This window comes from Antechinus flavipes, chromosome 2 (assembly GCF_016432865.1).
Source record: "Antechinus flavipes isolate AdamAnt ecotype Samford, QLD, Australia chromosome 2, AdamAnt_v2, whole genome shotgun sequence".
NCBI classification, from domain to species: domain Eukaryota; kingdom Metazoa; phylum Chordata; class Mammalia; order Dasyuromorphia; family Dasyuridae; genus Antechinus; species Antechinus flavipes.
This window is the reverse complement of record NC_067399.1, coordinates 110617142-110643638: the sequence shown is the minus strand read 5'-3', so window position 1 is coordinate 110643638 and position 26497 is coordinate 110617142. Positions and strand designations below refer to the sequence as shown.

The following is a 26497-nucleotide window of genomic DNA, read 5'->3' as shown; positions in this document are numbered from 1 at the left end:
AGCAGATTCCGTCCACCTCCACCTCAGATCTTTGACCTGGAACTGGGTGGCGTGGCAAAGCTGCCAAGTGGCACATTCTAACATCTGGCACTAACCTGGGTTTCTGCTTGATAGGTCTTTGACCTCTTCTGGCCCTGGTGGAGAATTTTAGTCTGCCTTTGCATGATGTGCTGGAATATTCTGTAAGACTGTTGCTGGCTAAACTCCATTACCAGTGCCTTTAGACCTACGTTTATAGCCTAAACTGGGCTGAAAACACTTTTTTTCTTGGATTTGCCAACCCCGACCAGGCTGATGCATTTTCTAGATCTGTGTGGAATTGTGGGGTACAGCTTCGTTGGGCATACTTCTCCCTGGAACTGCGATTTTCTCTCTGCTTTTCCCTAGAGTCTTCTTGCAGAAATGTGCAGAATTGTCATTACTCAGCTGCCCAACATTTTACCCTTTGAAATGCTGCTGTCCTCCATTCAGGTCCTGCTCTAGTGTCTGGCACACAGATCATGCTGTGGCCCCGTCCCACTGACTGGAAAGGCTTTGGGGAAAGGCTGGGGGAGCCCACAGGTTTACTCATTCAACCGTTTATTGTTTACTCTCTATCAGCAGAAGACCAGCAAACAACAAGAGGTTTTCTGAGGCAGGGGACACGTAGAAGTGTCCCTAGCACGTGACCAGCTATTCCCTTCACGGCTTTGGTTCCCATTCCTTGCCTGGAGGCTCAGGACTCCAGGAGGCTGCCTCACCTGTTAAGATCCCTCTGCTCCTACTTCCCCCACTTCTAATTGATGAGTTTCCCCCAGAATCTTCAGGAAGCCTTTTCCTCCCTCTTCACTTTTCAGCTCCCTTGCTTATGCTGTCTTCCCCAATAAGAGTGTAAACTCCTTGGGGGCAGGGATCATCTTTCTTTTGTTAGTATTTGTTTTCCTGGTGAGCTCTTAGCACAATGCCTAGCATATGACATGCTTTAATAAATGCTGACTACTTTGACTTAAAATATAAAAATCTCCTTATAATAAAAATCATGTATAAGTTAAATTATAGAGTATGTTATTGGTTATTTACATTATGGGAGAGAATGAAAGAATGATTCAGAACAACAAACTAAACAATTTAGTTATTGAATTCATTAATCAATTTTTCATTAACATTTATTTATTTTGGTTAAAGAGGTGGGAATTCAAAGTTAATGCAGGGTATGTTTGACAAAGAAAATGCTATTAATATGGTTTTATTAAAACATTAATTGTATTTATGCTATGTAGTACAGACAGACATAAACAAAAATAAAAAGCACTTCTTGAAGAAATTCAAATTCTGAAATACTCTGGCATGTAAAATTGGCACAATCACAAACAAAAAAAAAAATCAATCCAGTAGTCAGTCTCTCTAGGAGAGAAGCAGCTTACTCTTTTCATGTCAGTAAATTTAAGAAACATTTTTCTCTTATTATTGTGGGTATTAAAATAAAGTTTATTACAAGAAAAAACCTAGATCATTTGTAAGGCAAAAATAAAGTATACCAAGATTCTAATACTGAACAGATATTAAATAGTAAACCACTCTCTTTGAAAAACTTATGATCTGTTTTTAAAAACATAAAATGGAATAAAACTTTTGAATAGGAAACAAAGGCTTTGGCAAAGCCATACTTATTTTCAGAGAGAAAATAAAATGTAGCTGCAAAATCCTTTAAGTAAACTAAAAAGAATAGTTGAATACTTGTTTGGAATAGTGATTTCTCTATGTGTAAACTGAGTGCAATACTTAATATGTCAATTAAAAGCTGTCACTCTCACAAATCTAAATCTGCTTTTTAATTTAAATATTTTGAATAATTTTAATTAAAAATGAAATAAAGGCTGAAATATATATAGATAGTGCATTTTAAGGAGGTTTTTTTCCCCAGCAATTTAAGTAAAAGTAATTTCCAAACACATCATTTACTATGTGCTTATGGTTTGGAACTAATTTTCCCTGAGCACTCTTCTGCTTTGCTAGAAAAATTAAAACATGATCTGCAGTATACAATTTTATTGTGATTTCTTTTAAGGACACACAGTTGTGTTCCTACCAAATGTACACAAATATCTGTCTCTATAGACAACTCTAAAACAATCAGTAATCTCACTGTAAAATGTGAACTATTTTACTAGCTGTAAAATAAATATTTTTAAATTTGGGACCCCTTCCATATTTGGGGTACTTCGCTAAATTAATTTTGTCCAAAGACTAATAAGTATTCTACCAGATTCAGAATGATACTAGTAACACATAAAGAACCAAGCAATTATCTGCACTTTTAGGCCACAGAACAAATGTAAAAACATTTGTCTAGGAAGAGGGAAAAAAAAAAAGGGCTGATAGCAAACATTTTCATTTTTATGTGATAAAACTAGAAAAATGAATTCCGCCCAACATACAAAAAATTACCTTACCTTCAAGTTTTAAACACTGCAATCTTGGGGTCTTTGTTACTCCTTAGACACTCATGCAAACCTACATAACATCATTGGGAATCACATTGCTCATCCTAAAGCCCAATATGGTATATCCCAAGATGTAGAAGTGAAATGATACAATACTAATTAATGCACATGCATGATAACACTGCCAGCTTATTTCAGTCATTTTTCAATGTCTTAAAAAAAAAAAAACCCACCAAGAAAAAGTTTAGAATTTAGGCTTCTTTCTTTTCAAAGAAATAAATTAGGGTTCTCAAATATTAGAAGTTTTAAAACTGTGCAAATTTATAAATAAACATTTTCTACATAGCATAACTTATTAAAAAGCAGATTAAATTTAAGAACTTGCATATTTACAAATTTCTTTTTTTTTTAAAAAACAAGATCTAACTGGATCTGCATTCACTCTTCTTAGTAATTGATTAATGTCATCTGTAGTATTCAATTGATAAGTCACTTAAAAGATAAAGATGGCAGTCTTCCAAAAAGCTTCAAAAAATGAATAATTTCAGGTGTCAGCACTGCCTTCTACTATCTGAGGTCTTTCCTGAGGTGTCTTATACAGGACGGTTTTGACCAAAACGACTTTTAGATCTAGGTTAAAACACAAAAATAAGCAAATGAAAATTAAAATCAATCATTTGGGTACTTGTTACCAATTAAAAGGTACAGACTTATATAAATTTAAATTTTACTACTACACATTCCTCCCCTGAAGTTCTATTCTCCTGCAGTGTCTCATTGTGGCTTCTTAATGGCTATATCAGAGATGGAAAGGATCAGGCGTAGGGTCAATAGGAACAGTGTAAAATGCTGGACCTGGAATCAGGAAATGTTAACTCAAATTCCATCTAGAGAAACTACTGAGTTCTTTTATGATGTTGGGTAATTCAATTAATCTCTCTGAGCTTTTCAGTGCCCTTATCTACAAAAAAATAAGGGAAGTGGAAAGATGAGTCTTATTCAACTCAATCTAGTATCCACTAGATAAATTCAAAGAGGCTTATCATTAGCCAGTAGCCATTAAATTTTGAATTTCTGTTAAAATGTTGACCGTTTCTGATTTGTGTTGGTAGAGGGAAAAATGAAGCTTTCTTAGAGAGAGTACATAAGTAGCTTTCCCAAGGTCATATGGATAGAAATATAGCAGAACTAGCTTGGTGATACCAGCATTTGGCTCCAAGTAACGTTTTATTAAATCACTCAGTGTCCCAATGATATTTTAAATGTTCAATAACTTAAACAGCTTAAATAGCACTCAAATTTTATTGATACCCTATACAATAGCTAAAAAGCTAACTTTCTGATATTGTTGGTTTTTGTCAAAGACTTAAAAAATACAATTCTGAAACTGCTTCATAAAACTTCTTTCATAAAGAAAAAAAAATACAGGTATTACTACTTTCCTTCTCGCATCATTTAATCTTTTGATGTGATGTTTAACATACATAGTCCAGACAAAAGGTAAATATTTCTTCCTATTTGTTTCATGAAATTTAAAATGTAATTTCCCAATTAAGTGCTCTCCTGAACACTAATTCAGGTTCTGATTTACCTTGAGTTTTTCTCTGTGCTGTTTTGTCGTGTAGTGACTGGAATTGAGGCCTTGACTTGAGCTTCAAGCTTAGAATAAATACTACCTGCAAACTGCAAAGTAAAATAAATTAAATTATGAAGCTATTCTACTTTGGCTCTAATAATTATTTTGCTTATCAGTGGGTCCATTTATCAGCTTTGAAAATTTATTTTTAAATTAAAGATCTGCAGAATAATAGATGTTAATACTGCTATAGCTAATGCATATTACTACCTTATACTTACATTGATATTTATGGCTGCCATAGCAGGATCAATTGACAATTATTATCTACTGATCATCTGAACAGATGCTATTAATCAAAATCTAACTAATATTAAATTTTCAGGAAAGTCATATAGTACACGACCAGTTGAATTAAAGACCTATAACAGGAACAGAAACACACATATACCCAGCTTACTTTGAACCTTTGCATGTACCTGGGTGGGTGGTTAGTAAGCTCTGTGTGCTTTTATACTTGTCCACAAGAGCTGAATTACACTGGAAACACTTTTCACTTTCCCTTGCTGAAAACAACTCAAATCAGAATGAAGGCATGCTCAAACTCAGAAAAGGATACTAAAGTGTAATTCTTACTTCCTTTCCTTCCTTCGACTTGACTCGATCCACATCACCTAGTCGCATTTTTATTAGGTGCCCTGTAATTTCAGACATCCGGCGCTGATCTAAACACAATAAATAGTAAAATCTGCTTACTTTCTTGTGAGGATCCTAAAAATCAAGACTTTGGGAATGTACATTTGGAAACATTCCTAAGTAAACATGTTTTTTGTAGGACCTCAGTAAACAAGTATCAAATTGCAAAGTTACTTCATGAATTTTATGAAAACACATTGGTAATAAATTCAGAATTCAGGTTTTTTTTGGGTGGGGTAGCTTTGGGTTTCACTCCAGGAGAACAAATCAAAGGGATATACTCCTGAGGATTTTGTATTGGGCTGGCCTAACATTAATACATATAATGTCTTTGAAGTTGGACATTTTTAGATATCCCCAAATTTTGAGCATCCATTAAGAAACAGAAGGGGTGAACAGAGAACATAAAAAAAGAAAAAGCCAGACTAAACTAGGATGTCTAATGTCCAAATCTTATTGTAACCAGAACATTTTATGAGGAATTTGATTTGTACTATGGGAGTGGGTTTTCCTTTCTTAGTAAAGTGTAAAGAAATTTTAAATGAAGCTCTTGGGGGAATCTGGTTAAGTATTCAAAACGAGTAGATTTTTTCCTCAAATATAAAAACAAGGGAAAGTAAGATTCACTCAAGTCTAAGCTTTCATAACCAGAACCAATTTTATTCTTCATGAGTTTAACACTAGTTTGATGACGACTATACACACGTTCTGAGAGTAAATCTATGTATAAGAAGTAAATATATTAATATTTTGGTGACTGATCATGTAATTAAGCTTTTTGGACAGACAGGAGGAAGGGGAAGCAAATTTACAAGAGTTAAGAGTGAGTTTAGTTTTGAACAAATATGACTACAAATTAGATTAAAATACTTTACATAATTTTTTTATTTGGAGAATTTCTCTTTCTCAAAGCAAAAAAAAAAAAGAAGAAAAAGCTGGTTAATTATTTAAAAACCATCAAGAAAGGTAAAATATTTGGTTAAATAAATAAATATATATATAAACAAGGGAAAAGAATCCAAGGAATTAATAAACAAAGATGCTTTTTGTTTTGTTTTCCCTTCCAAACTTGGCTCAATTTCTGCTACCTTAGAATTTACTTTCTTTTTCTTCTCTTAAAAATAATTACAATTAGTACATACATCCTTCTGATTCTGCTGATTTTACTCTGCATCACATAGGAGTCTTATCCAATTCTTGCTTTATACTGTACCAAAACATTTTATTACATTAAGATGTCCTAATTTATTTAACTGATTTGAGAGTTGGACACATTGCTTACCATTTTGTGTTGGGCATAGGTAAGTAAGAGGAGCTGTATTATTTTTGTGGCTGGAGGGTAGGTATATAGAGAAAGTAATGTGGCCAAACAACTTGACCTTTTTATATTTCCTTAATTTGCAATCAAATGAAGTATTTTGGGAACAGGTCTTGCTCATCTAGTTCCTTCTGTTTTTTTTGTTATTTTTTTGTGTTCCCAACAGAGTTTCTGAAATGGTTTTAGGAAATTAGAGACTCAAAATCAGAGTTATATAAGAATTACACAGAGTTGTCCAGGTAATAATCTGTAAAAGAAGAAATTTAATCATAGTGGGGGGTTGAGAGAAGGAGTAATTTTGCTGGCTTTTCTTATCTTCCTGACAGGTTTGGTGGATTTGGTGGCCATGCACTAGTTTGCTCATGTCAGGAATAGATTTCTTGCCACTGTACCTTAGGAGACAGTCTAAGAACCAAAGCCAGATTACAGTAGCAGGGGAAAGCTCATTAACCAAAAGACTGGCAAAGACTCTCACTCAGGAAAGAGTTGTTTGATGGAATCAAAAGGGACAGGTGCTCTGGCCAGACTCACAGGTTACCCATGTCTACCTACTCTACACTGATCTTGCTCTCACAAGTTTCTACTCTTTGCCACGAGACACGTGTTTTCTAACTCCATCTTCTCTGTGTAGACTACATACAAATAGATCATAGTCATCTATTTCAGGGGGATTTTTCTTGTAATTTTACTTGCTACACTATTTGATTAAATGTCTTAACTTTGAACTAAGGGAGGTATTCATGATGTAGAGGACAGAGGGCTGGCCTTGGAGCCTGAAACACCTTGGTGCAAAACAAGTCTCCCCCTTAACACATTTTTTCTTTTTTTCTTTTTTTTAAAATTTTCAATAGTATTTTCAAAGATATGTAAAGATAGTTTTCAATTTCATTTCTGTGAGACTTTGTACTCTAAATTTTTCTCCCTTACCTCCCCCCCCCCCCAAGATCTCCAGTAATATGATATAGGTTAAACATGTGCAATTCTTTTCAACATTTCCCCACTTGTCACATAACACATGCTTTCTGTGTGATCTTGAACAAATCCCTTAAGATCTCAGTGATCTGGGTAAAGAAAGTGTCAACACGCACTGGTAGGCAACATGGTTCCCCCTGTCAATGAAATCACATGTCCACTGCCTGTCCTTATCTTAAACCTCATGTATCTGCTGGAAGAAGTAAAATAACAGGAGGAAGTGGTGCTGGTACCCACAGAATTTGTAATCTGGGACAGCTTTTCTGGGGGAGTATAAGTGAAGGATGACTTTGGGTATTGTTATAAAATGACAGTTATATGTATCTTTGTAAAAATAGGTCCTTGTGCTGCTCTTCTGGGATAAAGAATTAGCAATGGAAAAGCTCTCTATTAGGAAGAGCTAGAAAAGAACTGAGATTAGTTACTAAGCTCAACTCTTATTTTACAGATGAGGAAACTGAGAACCAGAAAGACTAAGTGACTTGCACAAGTAATCAGTAGAAGAGGGAGGACTCACAAGTGGATCTGCTGACTCTGAACCCAACAGCCTTCCTACTGAACCTTGTGAGGACCATTTCTAATTCACTATACTTTACTTTCCAAAAATCATATGCTAGTTAAGTTTTATCAAAAACATATTAAGAACGCTGATCTGTTAGTCTGCTGAGCAGTGAATTTGATCTTCTATCCATCCATCCATATTTCTCTTCTCATCTTGGACTAAAGACATCTTTTGATGTAGTTATGAAAAATTTGAATTTCCATTTCCTCTTTTGTCAATTTTATATCTTTTGACCACTGCCACACTGGGAGCATATATTTGGTTAGATACATGTAATTTTCTTATAGATCTTCATTTGATAGGTTGACTTCACCCGACACACACACACACACACACACACACACACACACACACACACACACATTTAAAAATTTTCTTCTAGAATTTTAATTATTTGGAAAAAAATTTAGCTTGCAGAACTAGTTTATTATCTCTGTTTTTATAGTATGTGATATTAGTAATGTCTCTAAATTTTTTTAAATTTTTTTGGTCATACAGCCATGCAGTTTTAATGAATAAGGAGTCTATTCCCTACTGTGTTTTAAGTATGGGTTTAGATAAATATATAAAGTATTTATTAAGCACTAGGCATTTAGCACTGAGTAAAAGTTTTTTTTTTATTCATTAGATTTTACTTCTGGGTTCTCTATTCTTCCTAGTGCCAGACAGTTTAAAAATATTAAATTTAAAAAGATGGCTTTTGTAGAGTGCATTTTGGTGTCTGGTAATGCCTGTATCCTTTCCTTTTCTTGAATATTTGTTCTCATCTCTACAGTGAAAAAACAAGGTTGGGGAGTAATATTGAAGTGGGTTGTGGTCCCTTTAAGAAACTGTATTTCCTATTGATCTGTGATTCCTTTCAGATTCTCAGCCCCTCCTGGCTGAGGCATGTCCTCCCCAGACAAGTTATCTGTCCAGGATGCCAGAGCCTTTGATTCAATTACAAATCCTGGTCAAAAAGCATACCTTTGAATTCCAATAGGAGATCCGGGCTCTCCCAGTCCCCACTAGGACACTCAATATAAAAGAGCCAAACTAAAATCCTCTCTTTGCAGAGGTTCCAAACATTCCAACTATACCATGCTTGGGATGCTAAGGCGCCTCTGTCCACTGGAATATTCTCTCCAGTGCCACCCTCTCTTTACCCTCACCTATTTCCCTAACCAGACTTTATGTCTCTCTGTCAAGATTTCTAACCTTACTTCCAATCCCCATAATAAACCTCTTTCATCAATCTAGGTTTTTGAGTCTTTAAATTCCTTTAAGAGAGGCTCTGCGCTGCTAGAAGGGAGTCCCCAAAAGTCCCTACTCTTGTGCCGAATCTCAAGGGGTTGCAGGGGAGCCAAACCTCTCCATTTGATTCTCTGAACCTCAAACCTGCCACTAAACCTTATCATTTAATTCCCTGACTACCAGAAACCCTAATCTCATTTTGGTTCCCTAAATCTAGACCTTATCAATGTTTATCATTTAGACCAAGAGATTCAATTGAATCCACAGAGCTAGCTGGACCCTGTAAATGGATAATGAATTGGACCTAGAGTTCATAGGAAAATAATAAGTTGAATGTATTGTTTAACTATATTAAGAACATTTCTGGGTGTATTATCTTGGAGCTTGTTTTTCCACGTCTCTTGTTTCTGATGCTTTAACTAATTTGTTCTTATAGTATTTAAAAAAATTGTACTGGTTCTCTTTGTTTTATTTTGATCTAATGTTCTTGTGTGCTTTTAAAAGTAATTTTTATTCTCTTTAGTGGAGTGTATAAGGATCCTGGATCTATTTGATTCTTTCTGATAATTTGAATCAATTTCTTCAGTCCTTATGTTATGCCACAGTTCTCTTTAACTGTCCTGACTCAGTTTCCCTGTACAAGTTTCCCTTGTCCCAGTTTCCTTAACTGTTCTGTCTCTGACCCAGTAAAACTAAGGATTATTCGCTCTCAGGTTATAAATTAGCAAGATAAAAGAGTAGATTCCTGACTGTTTTGTATCCTCAAGGATTTACAATATCCCTTTAAATATTCCAAGATAACCCAATATCTTTACTTCTTTGTCTCCGGATTTTTTAGGGTTTTATGGCTTCCCCTCCCTGATAAAAACTTTCCCTCCCTTTCTCTTCTTTGTCTCCAAAAAAGGTATTTAAGAAGTTGGGGTTCCTCCATTCATTGCTGGAGTATGGCAGCTGGCAGTTGTATGCTGGACTCCTCCAGCCCTGGGACCAACATGAATTCCTTGGTCCCAGTATATCTTTATCTCTGTCTGACTGGATAATCTGAGACGAGAGTCCTGTCTAGTCAATCTTACTCTCCCATTAATAAAAATATTAAAACTAATCTCTCTCCTGCCTCAGTTTCTGCGGCATCACAATTTGGAGGTCCTACCGAGATAATAGAAACTGAGAACTGGATTAGAGATTAGAGACCTCTCGGTCTCCACCTAGGCCGAAGGAGGCTTGGGATTTTGGTCTATTTCTTGGGAAAAGCAGTTTTTCAGCCTCAGTCTGGCCTACAGTGGACAATGAAATCAATTTGGCATTCAGGAGAGTAAGTCTGTCTAGGTACCTTTTGGGGTACCATCTGGTTCTGGTTCTGGTTATTCTGGTTCTGGTCTGTTCTGTTGCTAGCAACCTGTGGTCTCAGAATAAATACCGATGGGTTTAAAAATTCTGAGATGGGTATTTTCTGGGACGCTGGAAAATATCCTCTGGGTATGTGTTATATGTTTGTTTAATGTTGTAACTGTGTAGTCTGTATGATATATGTTCTATGTTCTATGTGGTTTGTTTGTCTGTTATGTTGTTGGTTGGAAAATTTTTTTAAGAACAACGTTGCAACTGTGCTTAGTAAATTGGAGCTCCACGTGTGTCTCTGTGTGTCTGTGTTAAAATTTAGGAAGCTTGTAAGAGATAAGGATTCAGCCTCTGTGTTGCAGGCTTAGAAAATATCAAGAAGTTTGAAAAATCTTTCTCTTCTGTCTCTGGCTGACTGCAGCAGCCTGTGAGAAAAAGGGAGAAAAGGGAGCCACCCACCCCCACTGCCTTCTGCTACTTTACCAAAGGAGCATCTAGGAAGGAAAGTTCTTTAAGGAGATTGTCCAAGTATGTAGTCAGGGAGAAAGAGAAAGTTGGAAATGGGTGAATTTGGGAAGAAACCTGATGTTGGGAAACTGATGGGCTAAATCTTGAAAAGGATCCCCATGTAGGAATTTGAGTGGGGAACCCGAGGGAAGTTTTTTTTTTTTTTTTCCTAGGGGTCAGGAGTAGGGGAAGGGTAGCATGTGGAATCCTCTCCTCCCCTCACCCCTCTAAAGTGTGTTCCTGCTGTTTTTTTTCTTATCTGTTTGCGCAGTGCAGCAAACTGTGATTTTTAAGGACATGCTTACTTTTAGGTTAATTGATTGAATATTTGTTTCTTGATACATAAATGTTTTTTGGTTAAAAGAAAATGGTCGTAAATGTGATCCATACTTTGGTATGAATATTTCTAAAAGTTTAATTGCTATGTTAAAAACCTTCTTGAATTCTTTTATGTAGAATTGGGTCTTTTGTATAAGTTTAAATTGATTGTATTGGGTCATCCTGAGGTTATTTAAAAGGCCTCTGAACATAATAGTTTTTTTTTTTCTTCGTCCTTTTGAAAATGTTTCTGTTATGGACAATATGCAATTTGGGATATTTTTCTATGTATTGGGTATTTTAAAAGCAAAATGATTTGTATGTATAATGTTCACTCATGTAACATCTACCTAGATATGATAATTGTTCTAAGTTGTGAACTTACTGAGGGGGAATTTCTTTCTGTTATTACTGTAAGGTTATGGTAACTCTTTGTTTAAGATTTATCAGAAATTTGATTAATGACATCAGTTATTGGAGGTAAAAGTTTTTGGGCTTAGAGTTAATTAGTTAATGCTATTTGGGAGTTTTAAAGCTCCACCCTCTGACAGTTACTGGGACAATTGATTGATAAGCTGATAAAATTCAACTGCTTATGTTGTTATAGTTATGTTCTTGCATTTTTCCTTCTGTAACTGATCTCTCTGATCAGAGCAATGGTCAGTAGAACTGTTACTGCAATTCAATTATGTCATGCCTTGCTATTTTCAGTCTGGTCATAGTAATCATTTATCCTAAATGCTTGGGCAACTGAGTATTTCGCCTGGTCATCTGTCTATTACTGGATATTTGTGTTTTGTTTCTTTAAGGTTTCTACATGATAAGTGGACAATTAATAGGGGTCTGTGGGACTGTACCCGTTTACCTGTCCTGTAAAGCAAACTCATCTCTTCACATAGGAAACTGCTGGCCAATACATTTTGGCCTCCTCATGTTTTGCAACAGTTTGGTGAACTGAGTCTTTCTATCTGAGACTGATCTTTATGTGTTAGATTTGTGTTTTTGTTCTAGATTTTGGTCAAATTACAGATATTGGCTTGCTTCTGGAACCTGGATCAGCTTTGATCAGCTTTGATTGTCACCACGGCACACACCCACTCTGCAAGGAATGAGAACCTCCTATCACTTCACAGCCTGGAGCAGCAGTTTTAAATGAGACCATGAACTGTACCCTGCATCTAGTGTAGTTTGGACTAATGTAAGGGACTTTGGGAATGGTTGATGACTGACTGTTAAACCTTGCCTGGATCATCTATTACTGTGTGTTTAAGATTTGGGATGGGATTTGTTAAAACTGTGTAATTATTGCTGTTATGTGTGAGGGCTTTTTAGGAAATGCTACTGTACTAGTCTGTTATGTATAGGGATTTTGATTCACTCTTGGGATTTATATGGGGAATGGTCATTTGATAATTCCTTTCCGTGAGAAAAAAAGGGGGGGGGGAGGTAGAGATAGAACATTGGGGAACCTGGTATATTTTTTTTTCAAAATACCTGAAAGAATGGGAACCCCTAGCTCCTATTCACTTTGCCTTAGGCATTTCTGCCCCACCCCCTATCTCACTAGTTCAGATTGAATTTGGATGCTTTAGTTTTAGAATCCCTTATTTTGTTAAACTTGCCCTGGCAGACTCAGTTTTGGGGATTATTATTTTTAGAAAAATTTTAGAAATCAGACACCTGTCCTGACACTGGCAGTCTCTCTGATCTATTTTTCTATTCCTGTAACCCCAGTTCATTAAGTATTTCACCATTTCAAAGGACCTTGAAGTTTGGCATGAGGCACCTAAAAAGTTTGGGGTTTGCCTGCCTTGATTGTCTAACTGTGCATAATCTGCTCAGAAATCTGTATTCTAATAGCAGCCCTGTTTCTCTGGGTGGGGACAGGTGTAGCTACTACAGCCTCACCCTTCTCCCCTGGAGAGATCTGCCCCTCTGAATGGGCTTGAGCCCTTGGTCCTGCTGATCTGTAAGCAGAGACTGAGTTAAGTGCACAAATTGTTATGCCACAGTTTTCTTTAACTGTCCTGACTCAGTTTCCCTGTTAAGTTTCCTTAACTGTTCTGTCTCTGACCCAGTAAAACTAAGGATTATTCGCTCTCGGGTTATGAATTAGCAAGATAAAAGAGTAGATCTCCTGATTCTTTTATGGATTTACAATATTCCTTTAGAATATTCCAAGATAACCCACGATATCTTTACTACTTTGTCTCCGGATTTTTTAGAGTTTTATGGCTTCCCCTCCCTGATAAAAACTTTCCTTCCCTTTCTCTTCTTTGTCTCCAAAAAGATATTTAAGAAGTTGGGGTTCCTCCATTCATTGCTGGAGAATGGCGTCTGGCAGCTGTATGCTGGACACTGGATTCTTTGGGTCCTCCAGCCCTGGGACCAATATGGATTCCTTGGTCCCAGTATACTTATCTCTGTCTGACTGGATAATCTGAGACGAGAGTCCTGTTCAGTCAATCTTACTCTCCCATTAATAAAAATATTAAAACTCTCTAATCTCTCTCCTGCCTCAGTTTCTCCGGCATTACAAAATGACCACAGACCTAACTGTCCATCTCAAACAGGATTCTCTGGCTGAGATGGTGCTCCAGAACTGTAGAGGACCTGACATGCTTGCAACAAGGGAGCCTTTGTACAGCTGTTAACTCTGGGGTTATCAGGGAGAGACTTGCTCTTGCCATATGAGTCCTTACATTTTTTCTAGTTTTATTTTTGCTCGTTTGCTTTACATAAGGTGGGTCAAAGACCTCCTGGGTATCTAGAGGAAGGTGCTAAAATTCAAAGATTTGAATATTTAGGAGAAAGAGTGTGGAATGTTATGCCACAGTTCTCTTTAACTACTTTACTCAGTCTCCCTGTACAAGTTTCCCTTGTCTCAGTTTCCTTAACTGTTCTGTCTCTGACCCAGTAAAACCAAGGATTATTCGCTCTCGGGTTATAAATTAACAAGATAAAAGAGTAGATTCCTGACTGTTTTGTATCCTCAAGGATTTACAATATCCCTTTAAATATTCCAAGATAACCCGATATTGTTATTTCTTTGTCTCTAGATTTTTTAGGGTTTTATGGCTTCCCCTCCCTGATAAAAACTTTCCCTCCCTTTCTCTTCTTTGTCTCCAAAAAAGGTATTTAAGAAGTTGGGGTTCCTCCATTCATTGCTGGAGTATGGCAGCTGGCAGTTGTATGCTGGACTCTTCCAGCCCTAGGACCAACATGAATTCCTTGGTCCCAGTATATCTTTATCGCTGTCTGACTGGATAATGTGAGACGAGAGTCCTGTCCAGTCAATCTTACTCTCCCATTAATAAAAATATTAAAACTCTCTAATCTCTCTCCTGCCTCAGTTTCTCCAGCATTATAATTAGAGGTCTATAATTCAATGTAGCCAAGCATGTTTGGAATAATTATGTGCTCTTTTAATAAGGCAATAATCAAATATAGCATTATATACATAAATGTGCAGTCAACACAGAAATAGTTCAGAATTAAAATGTCTAACTTATTTTCTTTTAGTGAAAGGGCTTCTGAATCACAAGATGAAAGGTGACCACAGATCAGGAAGTACATTAAAAAAAAAAAAAACCAGTTTGCAAGAATATTTTCTTATATAGTTTGTTTATCACTGTTTGTTTATTGTTTTTGTACAATGCAAACAAAAATTATTCCATTTGGAAAAAAACTATACATACATACACCATCACACCCTTTCTACTACAATACACATAGGTAAAAGGGACATAAACTATAGTAGTATATGTAGGAGTTTGGGAAAGACTTGGGAGTGTTGTTTTTTATCAGGTGAATAGGAACAAAAGGGATAGCCTTACTCTCATGGAAGTTCAGTCACTACAATGCTGATCTTAATCTTTAGATTAAGAGATTTGCATTAGACTTAGCTTTACTGCGGTTGTCACTGTCTCCCTGAAGCATTTCAAGTGCCCTAGAAATCAACCTCCTCATCTTTAAAATTTGGGGCTGGTCTAGATTACCGATAAGCACCTTCACTGTTAAAGTTTCTAAGAAACTTCTAGTCTTTTAAGTTTGTTCAACATACTTTGCAAACATTAAAAAAAACAACCAACCACTCTTTCTTAAGTATATACAAATGTGTTAAACAAAATAATATGTCTTACCCTCTTCTCTCTGAGCATCCTGATTGAACCTCAATGACCTAGAGGCATCCCATTTGTTCCTCTGTATACTCACACTATTTGGAAAAAAAAAGAGAGAGAGAAAAATTTCAGGTTCCATGCTTTTTTTATTTGAATGTGTCTCCGTGTATGTATATACATGTATGTTTATATATGGATGTTATTATAAGAAAACAAATGCTCATATAAGAAAAAATGCAAAGGCTGTACTTACACGAATGGAGAGGCATCTCTAGAAGCTGACTAAAAAAAGAAAACAACCCAATGTTGACACTTAGGCCCAACTGTAACACATTTGCTGATTTAAACACAAATTAGTATGCAAAATAATGATCTCCAATATAGAAACTTATTCCTAAACATAACAATGTTTTCACACCTAACACTTCCCTGTGTGGAGGATGATTGTGTTTCATGGTAAACTACATAGATCTTTGGAGTTCCTGCCATCACAGGGTAAACTAGAGCTGCTCTCCCCCATCTTAATGGGGCTACTCCTGCCCTCCCCTGAGATCCGAGGCACTTCCTGACCTCCTGCTGCTCAGGCCTAACTCCAATATCTGGCAGAGAGCTGACACATGGATGGCCACATGGGCAAGCTGTCTATCCCAAGGTATTGGGGGCCTAATCACAGCGTATGACACTCTGTAGGGGCTGAAGGAATGTTTGACTGACCTGACTCTCCCTCATGTCCTTTATTCAAATGATCTCAATTTTTCAGTGACCCAGGTACTCAGTAAATTAATTTTAAAACTTAAAAACTAAAAACTAAAAATTACCTTATCTGATGATTTTTCTTTCTTTGGAACACATGGTGAAGATACCTGTTTTTTTGGTTGTTTGGTGAACTTCTTTGGCTTCTCTTTTTTTCCTGTTTAAAAAAAAATGGTATTAAGTCATAAAATTTTTATTAATATGCTATTACTGATGTCTGTTTATCATGTGTCTTTTGTGTTTTAGGACATTGACAACTGAGATTGTTCAATAATTATGGTGCCACAGAATTTGCAACCCTGAAGCATCACCAGGAGAATAGTGCTAAAAAATAAGCTTACTATAATAAAAACTGATATCACTTATCTATAAACTTTGTGCTTTATCAAACTACCAAGAGGGAATTTTAGAGAGCTAGACAAAATTGTAATAGAATTCATTGAAAGAAAAAAAGATTAGAATCTCATAAGAAATAATAAAAAGTGGGAATGAAGAATGATTAGCACTTCCAGACCATCAATAATATTCTAAAGAAAGAATAACTAAAACCACAAGATACTAGTTAAAAACAAAAAAGTAAACCAGTAAAATAGATTAGACAAAGAAGAATCAGAAACAATTTAACTCAATATCCCAGTGAATAAGTCACAGAATAATAAATTACTTGGCTAAGAACTTCCTGTTTTACAGAACTAGAAAGCAGATAGTAATGATAGAACAGATAATTAAGAAATTAGACTGAAATAATTATCTAACAGTTTATGCCACAATAAGCTCAAAAGGGACATACAAGCAGAATATTAAAGGCCACCGCATTAAAAAAAATGAGAAGAGATTCAGAAGAGGGACCATGGTTGGAGAATTTTTTAATCAAACAAAAAATAATCACAAAAGATAAAAAGATAATTTTGGTTACATGATAATGAAGAGCTTCTTCATGAACAAATAAGAAGGGAAGCCATCAAGTTGGAAGGAAAAAAATCTATATATCAAATAATTCTGTTGGGATCTGATTTACAAGATATAGAGGGAAAGAATATAAATATATGTGATTTCATTCTAAAAGGAATATCTACCATGATGATAGCAAAGATGCTTGAAAAACATTATTTGTATATTTGACATACAATCCATTTGCACTCTTAATATCCAGCTCTGGAGCTTCATGAGGACAAGGAAATTCTTAGTTAAAATCTTTAACTGCCCTCATATGTGTTCAAAACTTTAGACATAATGTTTAATACAGATCTGTTAAAATAAAATTTTGAATGCAGCTGTAAATGGTGATGCTTACTTCTTTCTTTTTAATCTAGGTTATACCTTGCTTTTTAGTTACTTCTTCCTCATCCCCAACCTCATCTTCAGTTACTTCAGACCCAGTGGTATATTCATCATCTTCTGAAAATAACGACTGCTGTTTCTGAATTAAAAAAACCAAACCTTGTGAAATAAATCCTCTGCTTTTTAAACATAAAGAGATTATCGTGTATATAACATATTGTTCTCAAAGAAAAATAGTATGAGTTACAATGCAACATTTATTTTTAGAAGAATAGGCCAAATGAGAACAAAGAAATAAATATCTTGATCTTCAGTAATCGCTGGCTAATGGATAGGGAGCTTCCATACTCAGGGCATAATAATCATATGTATATTTGCTTTTCCCCATAGTAACTGCTATAGTCCTACAAACAGATATTAAACAACTGTCTCTCTTGATTTGAGGGGACTTTGATTCAAAACTAAAAGCCTAAATCTCTTATGTAAAAAGCAAAATAATGATTGCCGCAATTAAAAGTCTCACATTTTAAAAAATATGGTCTATTTTGTTTCCTGCATTTCCTTTAGTTAAGTCTCCTCCAGGTATTCTAAATCTATGTACCATTTTGGTGTGTAAACTACAAGTTTAAATGTTGTTTTAAATTTAAAAGAGAGAAGATATTTTAAAATTTCATTGAGTTTTTTAAAAAATGTTAAGATAGTAATGATGAAAGACTTAGAACAGATGATAGTACCATTAAATCAGAGATATCAAAAAGAAAGGTAGATATTGCCACCATAACAAAATGTTGACAACTATAAAAAATACAAATTTCTCATTCTAGAAGACACAAGTTTAGTTAAAAGATCAATTCACTAAAATATCTGAAAGAAAAATTGCCTAAGACTCAGTTTATTAAATTCTTTTTTTCTTCTAAGAAACTCAGGAAACATGAATATGGAGTCATTTACCAGCTGCAGAGTCCAATTTTTCAAGGATAAAAACTGTAAGAAAGGAGGAAAAATACCAAATTAATAGCTATACTTATAGCCTGAATATAGTACAATTTAAATTTTGTGTTTGCTATTACAGAAAATGATTTAAAATTAGAAAACAAGTTTACCCAAAAACTCTCTGAGTTTTATTATTAAAGAACCAGATTTTAAAATCACGCATGTTACCAAAAAATGAAAAAAAAAAAAAAGGATTCACTCACAGCATTGATCTCTCCAGTTTTGGGGCCCCAAGGTGTATTTGGCTCTAGCAGACCATCACAGTCTAGGCCTTTCTCATCAAAGAAGCCAATTCCATAATCACTTTAAAGAAGATAGAATATTCTTGATATAACAAAAATCCCTGATAATTTTGCGTTTCATCAAATTGAAACTAAACGAATCTCTTAGCTTACTTATGTTTTATGAATATTTGCATGAGGTCATGTGCTTAGCCATATAGGAGAAATACACTATTTCTTCAGTATGAGGTCCATCATCTGAAAATTGTATTTTCTAATCAATTTAGTGATATCCATAACAAGAGTCTAAAAGGACAAATTAAATCTTTTTAACACTTTTGTTTGCCACAGAGAAAAGTGAGTTATTAGAATTATTACTGTTTGTGGCGAACCTTACAATTTTTGCAACAGTTATATACTAGAATGCTGACACTAATCAAGCTCCTTTTCTAGTGTTTTTATTCAAGCACTTAAACAATTAAGAAAAAAACATACACCTGATTGACTCTGATTGAATGTAAATGCAGTCAATTCTGCTTTGGCCAGAAACCCAGAGGGTCTTTTCCCAGATTCATTTATCTACTTAGATATTTTTTGGGAGTAGTTGAAATAGGAGATTCTTTGTCTCATTTGCTACTTAGCCTTAAATACTGATTGGGCATGGCCCCAGTAAAACTGAATTCTGTTGAAGACCTTAGCTTACAAAGGCCGGGGCCTCCCATTGCATCCAGAGCCATCTCCAGTCCTCTTGGTCTATGTCTGGCCATTGGACCCAAATGGCTCCTGAGGGAAAGGTAAGGCAGGTGACCCTGCCCAGCCCTCCCTCCCTCCCTCGTCATGGCACCACTTCCCTGATGGTCCTCTTAGAGAATGAAGGACAAAAACCCCCCACAATAACAATTAGAGAATTTCACCTGGTTGGGCTTGTTTCTTACCTAATTATGTCTTTAGGAAAAGGTACAACAATAACTTCTCTGTGCATGAGGAGATCATCTAGTATTTTAGAAGATGAGCAGGTGGTGATCATGTCCCCACTTTCACCTCGATCACATAAACCAATCACATGGTCTCTCACTTTACAGCCCTGTTACATAAGAGACACCAGATTAGATTGCTTATTATAGAAATGTTTGCCCTATAGATTACCATTTGATATCATCCCTATGGATTATTATTTGGTACTATCCCACAATGTGCCAATTCTGAGTAGAGGGTACATTAACCCATTTGAATCATTTTTATTTATAGTTTTCATTTGGCCCAAGAAATCATTTTACTCTTAACACTGTACATAAAGCTGATAACCAGACTTGCCACGGAGTTTAAATACTTATAACCTTGAGTTCATTTAGAATGAATGGAATATTAGTGAATAATACAAGAAGTAAAGTATTAAAATGAAACTAACTGAGAGCCAGAGTCAACCAATGTAAAGGTCCATTAGAGAAGCCAGGTAAGGGCAGTTGGGATGTAAAGCAGGCCCTTGGCCTGGAGGTCCCTGGACCTATTGGCTATGAGTACATAGGGTCTTCCTTTGTGGCTGGGACCTCCAGCCATGCAATGTGCTACTCTTGCATTTGCTTCCACTAATCACTCCTAATTCCCAGGGCAATTAGAGAAAATTCTGCTAAATATTAATATCAATCTTATCTCTTCCTGAGGCCTTCAGAAATCTTCTGGTCACTATTTCAAATGGCCGCAGTTTGAGCAAAACAGAGCAGCCGAGAGTTTTGGCAGACAAACTTAGACTTTATTCACGTGGTTTACACCTCACTCTATGACCTCCTGCACTCTCTTAGTATCTCTTTCCAAGGAAGAGCTCCAGGTAAAAAGGTGGAAAAGGAAAAGAGGTCAAGCCCTTCCTCCACTGAGCTTATATTGGGTCCATGAGGTCACAGGCACAAGCCAATCGGAGATGGAGATAGCTTCCCATTCCTGACGCAATTTCAAAGTGTTTAGGATTCCTGCTGTGGCTGGAGATCCCACCCACAAAAGAAGACCCTATGTACTCATAGCCAATCACGTCCAGGGACCTCCAGGCCATGGGCCTGCTTTACATGCCAACTGCCCTTACCTGGCCTCTCTAATGGACCCTTACAAACCAAGAAGAAATGGTTTTCATCATGTAATGAAGAATATTATTTTTCTAGAAATTACATGTTTGCACAGAAGATTGAGTGAAAATGGAGAAAACAAACAATTTCTCATTATTCAAGGCAGCTCTCTATGTGGCAGAGAAGATACCTTGGAAAGTCTGTATTGGCAGGTTCTAAAACTTCTCTGGAAGTTTCCTATACTTAAAGAATTCACAGGCCTGACTTTTAAAAATTAATTTAATTTAAAAATTAACATTTGTAATACCATTGAAAATTATGTTGACTCAGGGACCCATTTTTTCTAGTTCTATCAATCAAATTGGTTTTGGGAGAGATGCCACACAGTCCCCTATTTGTCACATAGTCACCCCCTACTCGTGCCCCTTGAGCCCCTAACTGTAAACTGTCACATTCTTACTATCTTGGAGAGGAACTAAGATGTGAGGATTCAACTTTTCCTATGGGCAATAATCTCTATGAATTATCTTAAAGTTACATATAAAAGTTGGCCTCACTTTGAACCCATCAATGATCTTCAGTGATCATCCCATCAAACTGTCTGTCACTCCTTTTATGTACTTACAATAAACCCTTTTTCTTCTCATTGTCCTGAATTTTGCCTCATTAATCAGGGTGAAAGCCCAAATTCTACCTTCTTCATAGGTTTGTGGTGAGGATGAAATGAGATTGTACGTGCTCATTGTAAATCATAAGGTTTTAGATTTGCAGGTTATTATTATTATTGCTGTCCAAGGAATTCAAAATTGAATCATCTTGCAAGATCTCATAAAGAGATCTTTAAAAAAAAAAATCTTGAATGTCAATTTTCCCAGTCAAATAAGTAACTTTTACAGCCTCACAAATAAAATATTTGATGAATTAGTTAATTCTATCAATAAAGATAAAACATGATGAATATGAACAAAAACTTGAATTTATTTGACCTTGAGTCCACAAATTTATGACTCAGAATAGACTTCTCAGAACTAGTAAATTTTCAAGCTTTTCTAAAGGAAGAAGGGACATACTGAAAATTTACCTTTGCGATCTGGGTAGGATCAAATCGAAGAACCTTCTGATTACAACAAGGATATATTCCGGTGCCAGAAGTACTTGATGTATTTGACATACCAGGATAAATCACTGCTTCTGAGTGATACTGACAATGTGAAAACTCAGTGCAGAGAAAAGCCTAAATAACAAAGGAGACACACTAAGAACTCACATACATATCAAATTACTTCTTTTATTATTTTCATTATATCTTCAAAATATCATAATTTAAACTATAAAGTTGCCAATCCTGTTGAAAATTTTCTAATGAAAACTGACTCATCAATACTACTTAAAAGTTTCACAGAATTATCCTAGGAGTAAGAAGCGACCCTCAGAGGTCACAGGATCATCTGTTTAGAATTAGAAGGAATCTCAGAGGTTACCTAGTTAAAATCATTTTATAGATGAGAGAAATGACCTAGGGAAAGTGGAACTTGCCCAATAGCACACAAGTAGGAAATGTCAAAGGTCATTTAGTCCAAATCCTTCATTTAATCAATGAAGAAATTAAGTCCCAAAGACATGAGCTGAGTTCCTCTGGGTTGTAGTAGCAAAATGGTAGGAGAAGGATTCAAATTTCAGGTTCTCTGATTTTATATCCAGTATCCTTTCTGTTATACTAATATGCTGTATTATTTTGAAAAGAGTAGATAAGTAATTCCAATATGAAAGGAAACTATAGTTAAATCTGAAATTAGACAAAAACACTCAAAATTAGAAAAAAAATTAAAAACTATTAAGAATTACACTTATAAAGTGTTAATAATATTGACTAAGAATGAACACAGAATAGTCTGCCCTTTTAAACCATTCCTCCACAAAGTCCTTTTCCAATGCTCCATTACAGCACGGAGATGATGATGGCTTCTTGAAGGCCATGCCAGCAGAGAATGGGCTTTCACAGGCTCTACTGCTCTGAAAAGGCTTTGAGCACAAGGTCAACCTAAACTTAATACCTACACTAGGTATTAAGAGATTAATTCTTTGAAAGCATAATCGTGAAAGAGCAACAAAAGAGAAGAAAGACACCTTCAGTCTCACTCCTCCACCTCCCACTTGTGTAGGATGGTGAAGGAAGAGGGCTAGAAAGAGCATTTTTTTCCCTAGGGATGCTTTTTAAAGCACTGCTATTTGCTATACAGTGTCACCATCATCTCTCCCACCAAGAGCACTCTCTCTTCAAACAAATAATTACACAAAATACAAAAAACCCTCCAACAGTATCCGCCTGATTCCTCACCATATCCTAACTTCCACATCTTATTATTAAAAGAGGTCTGTTTTATTATCACTCCTTTATTATCTTGTTTTGAAATGCTATTTTATTTCATATTACTATAATTACAATATATTGTGTTCCTGGTTCTGCTTACTTTGCTCTGCACCAGTTCTTATTAGATTTTAAAAATTTCTCTAATTTAGTTTTCTTACAACAGAATTCTATTGCATTCATTTACCATAATTTGTTCGGCCATTCCTCAGCATAAACACCTTCTGGCTCCCTTCCTTCCTCAGCCCCCTACCACATAGAATACTGTTAATGCTGTGGTGCAGTGTCTAGGGGCAATGTGGCAGTAACCCTAAGGCCACCCGGCCTTGAGAATGCTGTAGTTCCACAATGTTGGCTGCCAGACAACAATGTTGGTCAGGAATAACATTTCTGAGACCATAAGGAGGTGCTTGCCAGACCATTCTTCAATTCCACCTCTAAGACTGCCCCTCAGTTCTACCTTTAAGCCATAAAATGAGTCCATCAGTGACATGAAGCACCTGATCTCTCTTTTCCCTATACATTTATCTTCTTCTGGTTCTTTGCTGAATTCTTTTGGAACTTAGTCTGCTTTAATTGGTATTACAATTATAATAAACCTTGCCCCCTGACTTGGAGATGGTTTCAAGCCTGCAAATCTGAAACCCCAAACTGTTGAGGTCTCCTTTGAACCTCAACATTTGGTGGCCCTGTGTGGGGAAAAGTATGGTGTCCCCAGGCTTTACCCCCTCCTTGTCAATGTAAGCCCCCATTTTTTTCTCCCCCAATCCTATAATTGTGACACCTCAAGCACCTAAAGGCTTGTCTGGGTCATCTTGAGTTCAAACTTGGATGCTGGAGGACACAGGTGCTATAGGATGGCTTTTGGCAAAGATGGGGACAGTCCTTTTCTATGTCATTTTTGTCTGTGCCTGTGTCTCTGTGCAAGTTTGTTCTGTGAACTAAATTTTGTTACCTGGAAAGATTTAAAATGCAGCCAGCAAGAAATAGCAAAACAAACTTCTATGCTGTAGATAAAATGCTGGGAAAGATTTCTTAACATCCTTGACTTCCACTTAAAAAGGGAAAAGTCTGTGGCTTTTTTCCCTATGGACCGTAGCTCTGGCCAAGCTGGGGGCTACAGAAATAAAGTTAGCTAATTAAATTATAGAACCACTAAAATAACATCTTAATATACTCTTAAGGTTTTGAGAGTAATGTTTTCCAGCCATTCTGGAGAGCAATTTGGAACTATGCTCAAAAAGTTATCAAACTGTGCATACCCTTTGATCCAACAGTGTTTCTACTGGGCTTATACCCCAAAGAGATACTAAAGAAAGGAAAGGGACCTGTATGTGCAAGAATGTTTGTGGCAGCCCTGTTTGTAGTGGCTAGAAGCTGGAAAATGAAAGGATGCCCATCAATTGGAGAATGGTTGAGTAAATTGTGGTATATGAATGTTATGGAATATTATTGTTCTGTAAGGAATGACCAGCAGGATGAATACAGAGAGGACTGGCGAGACTTACATGAATGATGCTAAGTGAAATGAGCAGAACCAGGAGATCATTATATACCTCAACAACGATACTGTTTGAGGATGTATTCTGATGGAAGTAGATCTCTTCGATAAAGAGAGCTTTAATTGATCAAAGATGGACAGAAGCAGCTACACCCAGAGAAAGAACACTGGGAAATGAATATAAACTGCTTGCATTTTTGTTTTTCTTCCCAGGTTATTTATACCTTCTGAATCCAATTTTACCTGTGTAACAAGAAAACTGTTCGGTTCTGCACACATATATTGTATCTAGGATATACTGTAAACCATTCAACATGTAAAGAACTGCTTGCCATCTGGGGGAAGGGGTGGAGGGAGGGGAAAAATCGCAACAGAAGTGAATGCAAGGGATAATGCGGTAAAAAATTACCCTGGCATGCGTTCTATCAATAAAAAGTTATTAAAAAAAAAAAAAGAGAGAGTAATGTTTAAGGATTTTGGCAATTTGTCATTTTAAAATTGCAAGAAAAAATTCTTGAGACATTGGGGATAACTCTAGGAATTTACTCCATTCTGAAAAAAAGGAGTAAAGGGGGAAAAAAAATTAGCAACTTTTTGCTAACTCTTCCTTAACTCCTATGTTATCTGGAATCACCTTCATCTCCATTGAGAAAATACCTGAGTATTAAGGAATCCTCTCCACAACTATGATCATTCAGCATGCCCTACTCTCCGAAGTTCTGAGCATATATCTCAGTAATGAAGAGGGCAACAAAATATAGCCTGTGTCCCTTGCCCCTCTAGTCTCAAGAACAGATAAGGAAAAGAGAATGCTGAAGAATTGTAGAGAAACTCAAATTCAAATGGGGGATAGCAACAGTTATGGGGACCCCACACACCTTGCCTAAATACCTCCCCAATCTAGCTTGGGGGAGTGGGGTTCAGGCTCCATGATCAGCATTCCCTGAGTTCTGGCACCTGAAACTACCGTCAAAGGGAGATCATGGCACCAGTCACCCCAGCCTTCAGCTGGTTCAGCAATTGCCTGAGAAGAATACGGGTGCCCCTGGCAGCACCCAGCATGGCAGTGTGAGGTAAGAAAGCCAGACTCTGAATTTGGTAAGCCCACCATTCTCCATTTCAGTTACAGAAATGTATTAATTATGTAATTTATGGCAAATTATTTTATCTCTGCCCAGGTTCCTAATTTGTAAAGAGAACTAATAATGATTGCTGTTAAGATCACATGATTGCAAAATTACTTAGCATAAAACAAATGCTGTATTAATATTAATTGTTCTCTTGTATATAATTGCTTCATATTTGATAACTTTACATGGGTTTTTAGAAGTGACCAAATATGTCACTTTGTTTCCAAAGTAGGTAAAGAAGGGTTACCACACATGGGCTCCTGAGGACTAGGATAGGGCACTGAGGAACAAGAGTTTCTTTCTCTTTCGTCTCTCTTCCCACCTTCCCTGACTGCAGCAGGGATACATGAACAAAGAGGGTGGGGGTGTAAGAGAAAAAGAAAATATACTAGGTTGAGAGAAATTTGTTATTTAAGATATACTAAGTAAAGGAGCTTTACTTAAAGCCTACTAAAGGGATGTGTAAGTTGTAATCTATTTTCACTGACAGTATTAACAGAAGACATAAGAGTTTGAGAACATTAGGAAAATAGAAAAGAAATTCACTGCTACCTTAAAAACTCTAGCAGCAAACAACTAGTTTTTGAGTTATCTGGAATCAGACTTCTGGGGGCCCAGAATAATAAAATATATTTATTTATAATAATGGCTCACAAAAAAGAAATGCTTTGAATGAAACTGTCTGGAACATTTAATTAGAATTTAGGGAATCTCATAAACTAAAATTAAGTCAATTTTAGAATAACTTTAAAGTGGAGTGTATGTTAAAATTGGAAATTTAATGCTAAATTATGAGACCCTATTCATTTTTGCCAGATTCTGTTCTATTTCAGTTTTAAGAATTGTCTTGTTTTCTCCATAAAAGAAAAGATAAACTTATTTAAGGGAACAGGAGGGGAAGCTAAAATACTCCCTGAGAACTTCCAATGCTGTAACAGCTTGGGGACAGAATACATTCAACAATTAAAAGAATGTAGAAAGTTTATTTAGCCTTGCTTACTCTGTTTTATAATGTTTAAGTTTATTTAGTCTTGCTAACTCTTTATAATGTTTTGTAAATGTAATTAGGGAATTAGGTATTTCAACCTTTGCTAGAAAATTACAGCTAAGACTATTTGGCTTTTTAATATGA

The 26497-nt window shown here is 36.0% G+C and overlaps 1 protein-coding gene across 3 annotated transcripts in view; it reads right to left on the bottom strand.

Annotated features, from left to right (window-relative positions):
• Nucleotides 1-1127: 1127 nt before the first annotated feature.
• SANBR (SANT and BTB domain regulator of CSR) overlaps nucleotides 1128-26497 on the bottom strand; it is a 63739-nt gene continuing 38369 nt past the window's right edge. For 2 of the 3 annotated variants that reach the window (XM_051975340.1, XM_051975341.1), the window contains exons 11-21: nucleotides 21448-21600; nucleotides 19248-19396; nucleotides 18295-18394; nucleotides 18050-18082; nucleotides 17138-17237; nucleotides 15883-15974; nucleotides 15318-15346; nucleotides 15086-15159; nucleotides 4636-4724; nucleotides 4015-4106; nucleotides 1128-3053 (exon numbers count right to left, since the gene is read on the bottom strand). In XM_051975340.1, coding sequence (XP_051831300.1) covers nucleotides 3017-3053; nucleotides 4015-4106; nucleotides 4636-4724; nucleotides 15086-15159; nucleotides 15318-15346; nucleotides 15883-15974; nucleotides 17138-17237; nucleotides 18050-18082; nucleotides 18295-18394; nucleotides 19248-19396; nucleotides 21448-21600 — 948 coding nt within the window. In that variant the 3' untranslated portion in view covers nucleotides 1128-3016. Of the gene's footprint in view, nucleotides 3054-4014; nucleotides 4107-4635; nucleotides 4725-15085; nucleotides 15160-15317; nucleotides 15347-15882; nucleotides 15975-17137; nucleotides 17238-18049; nucleotides 18083-18294; nucleotides 18395-19247; nucleotides 19397-21447; nucleotides 21601-26497 lie in introns of those variants that run through there. The other variant, XM_051975342.1, reaches the window with a different exon arrangement.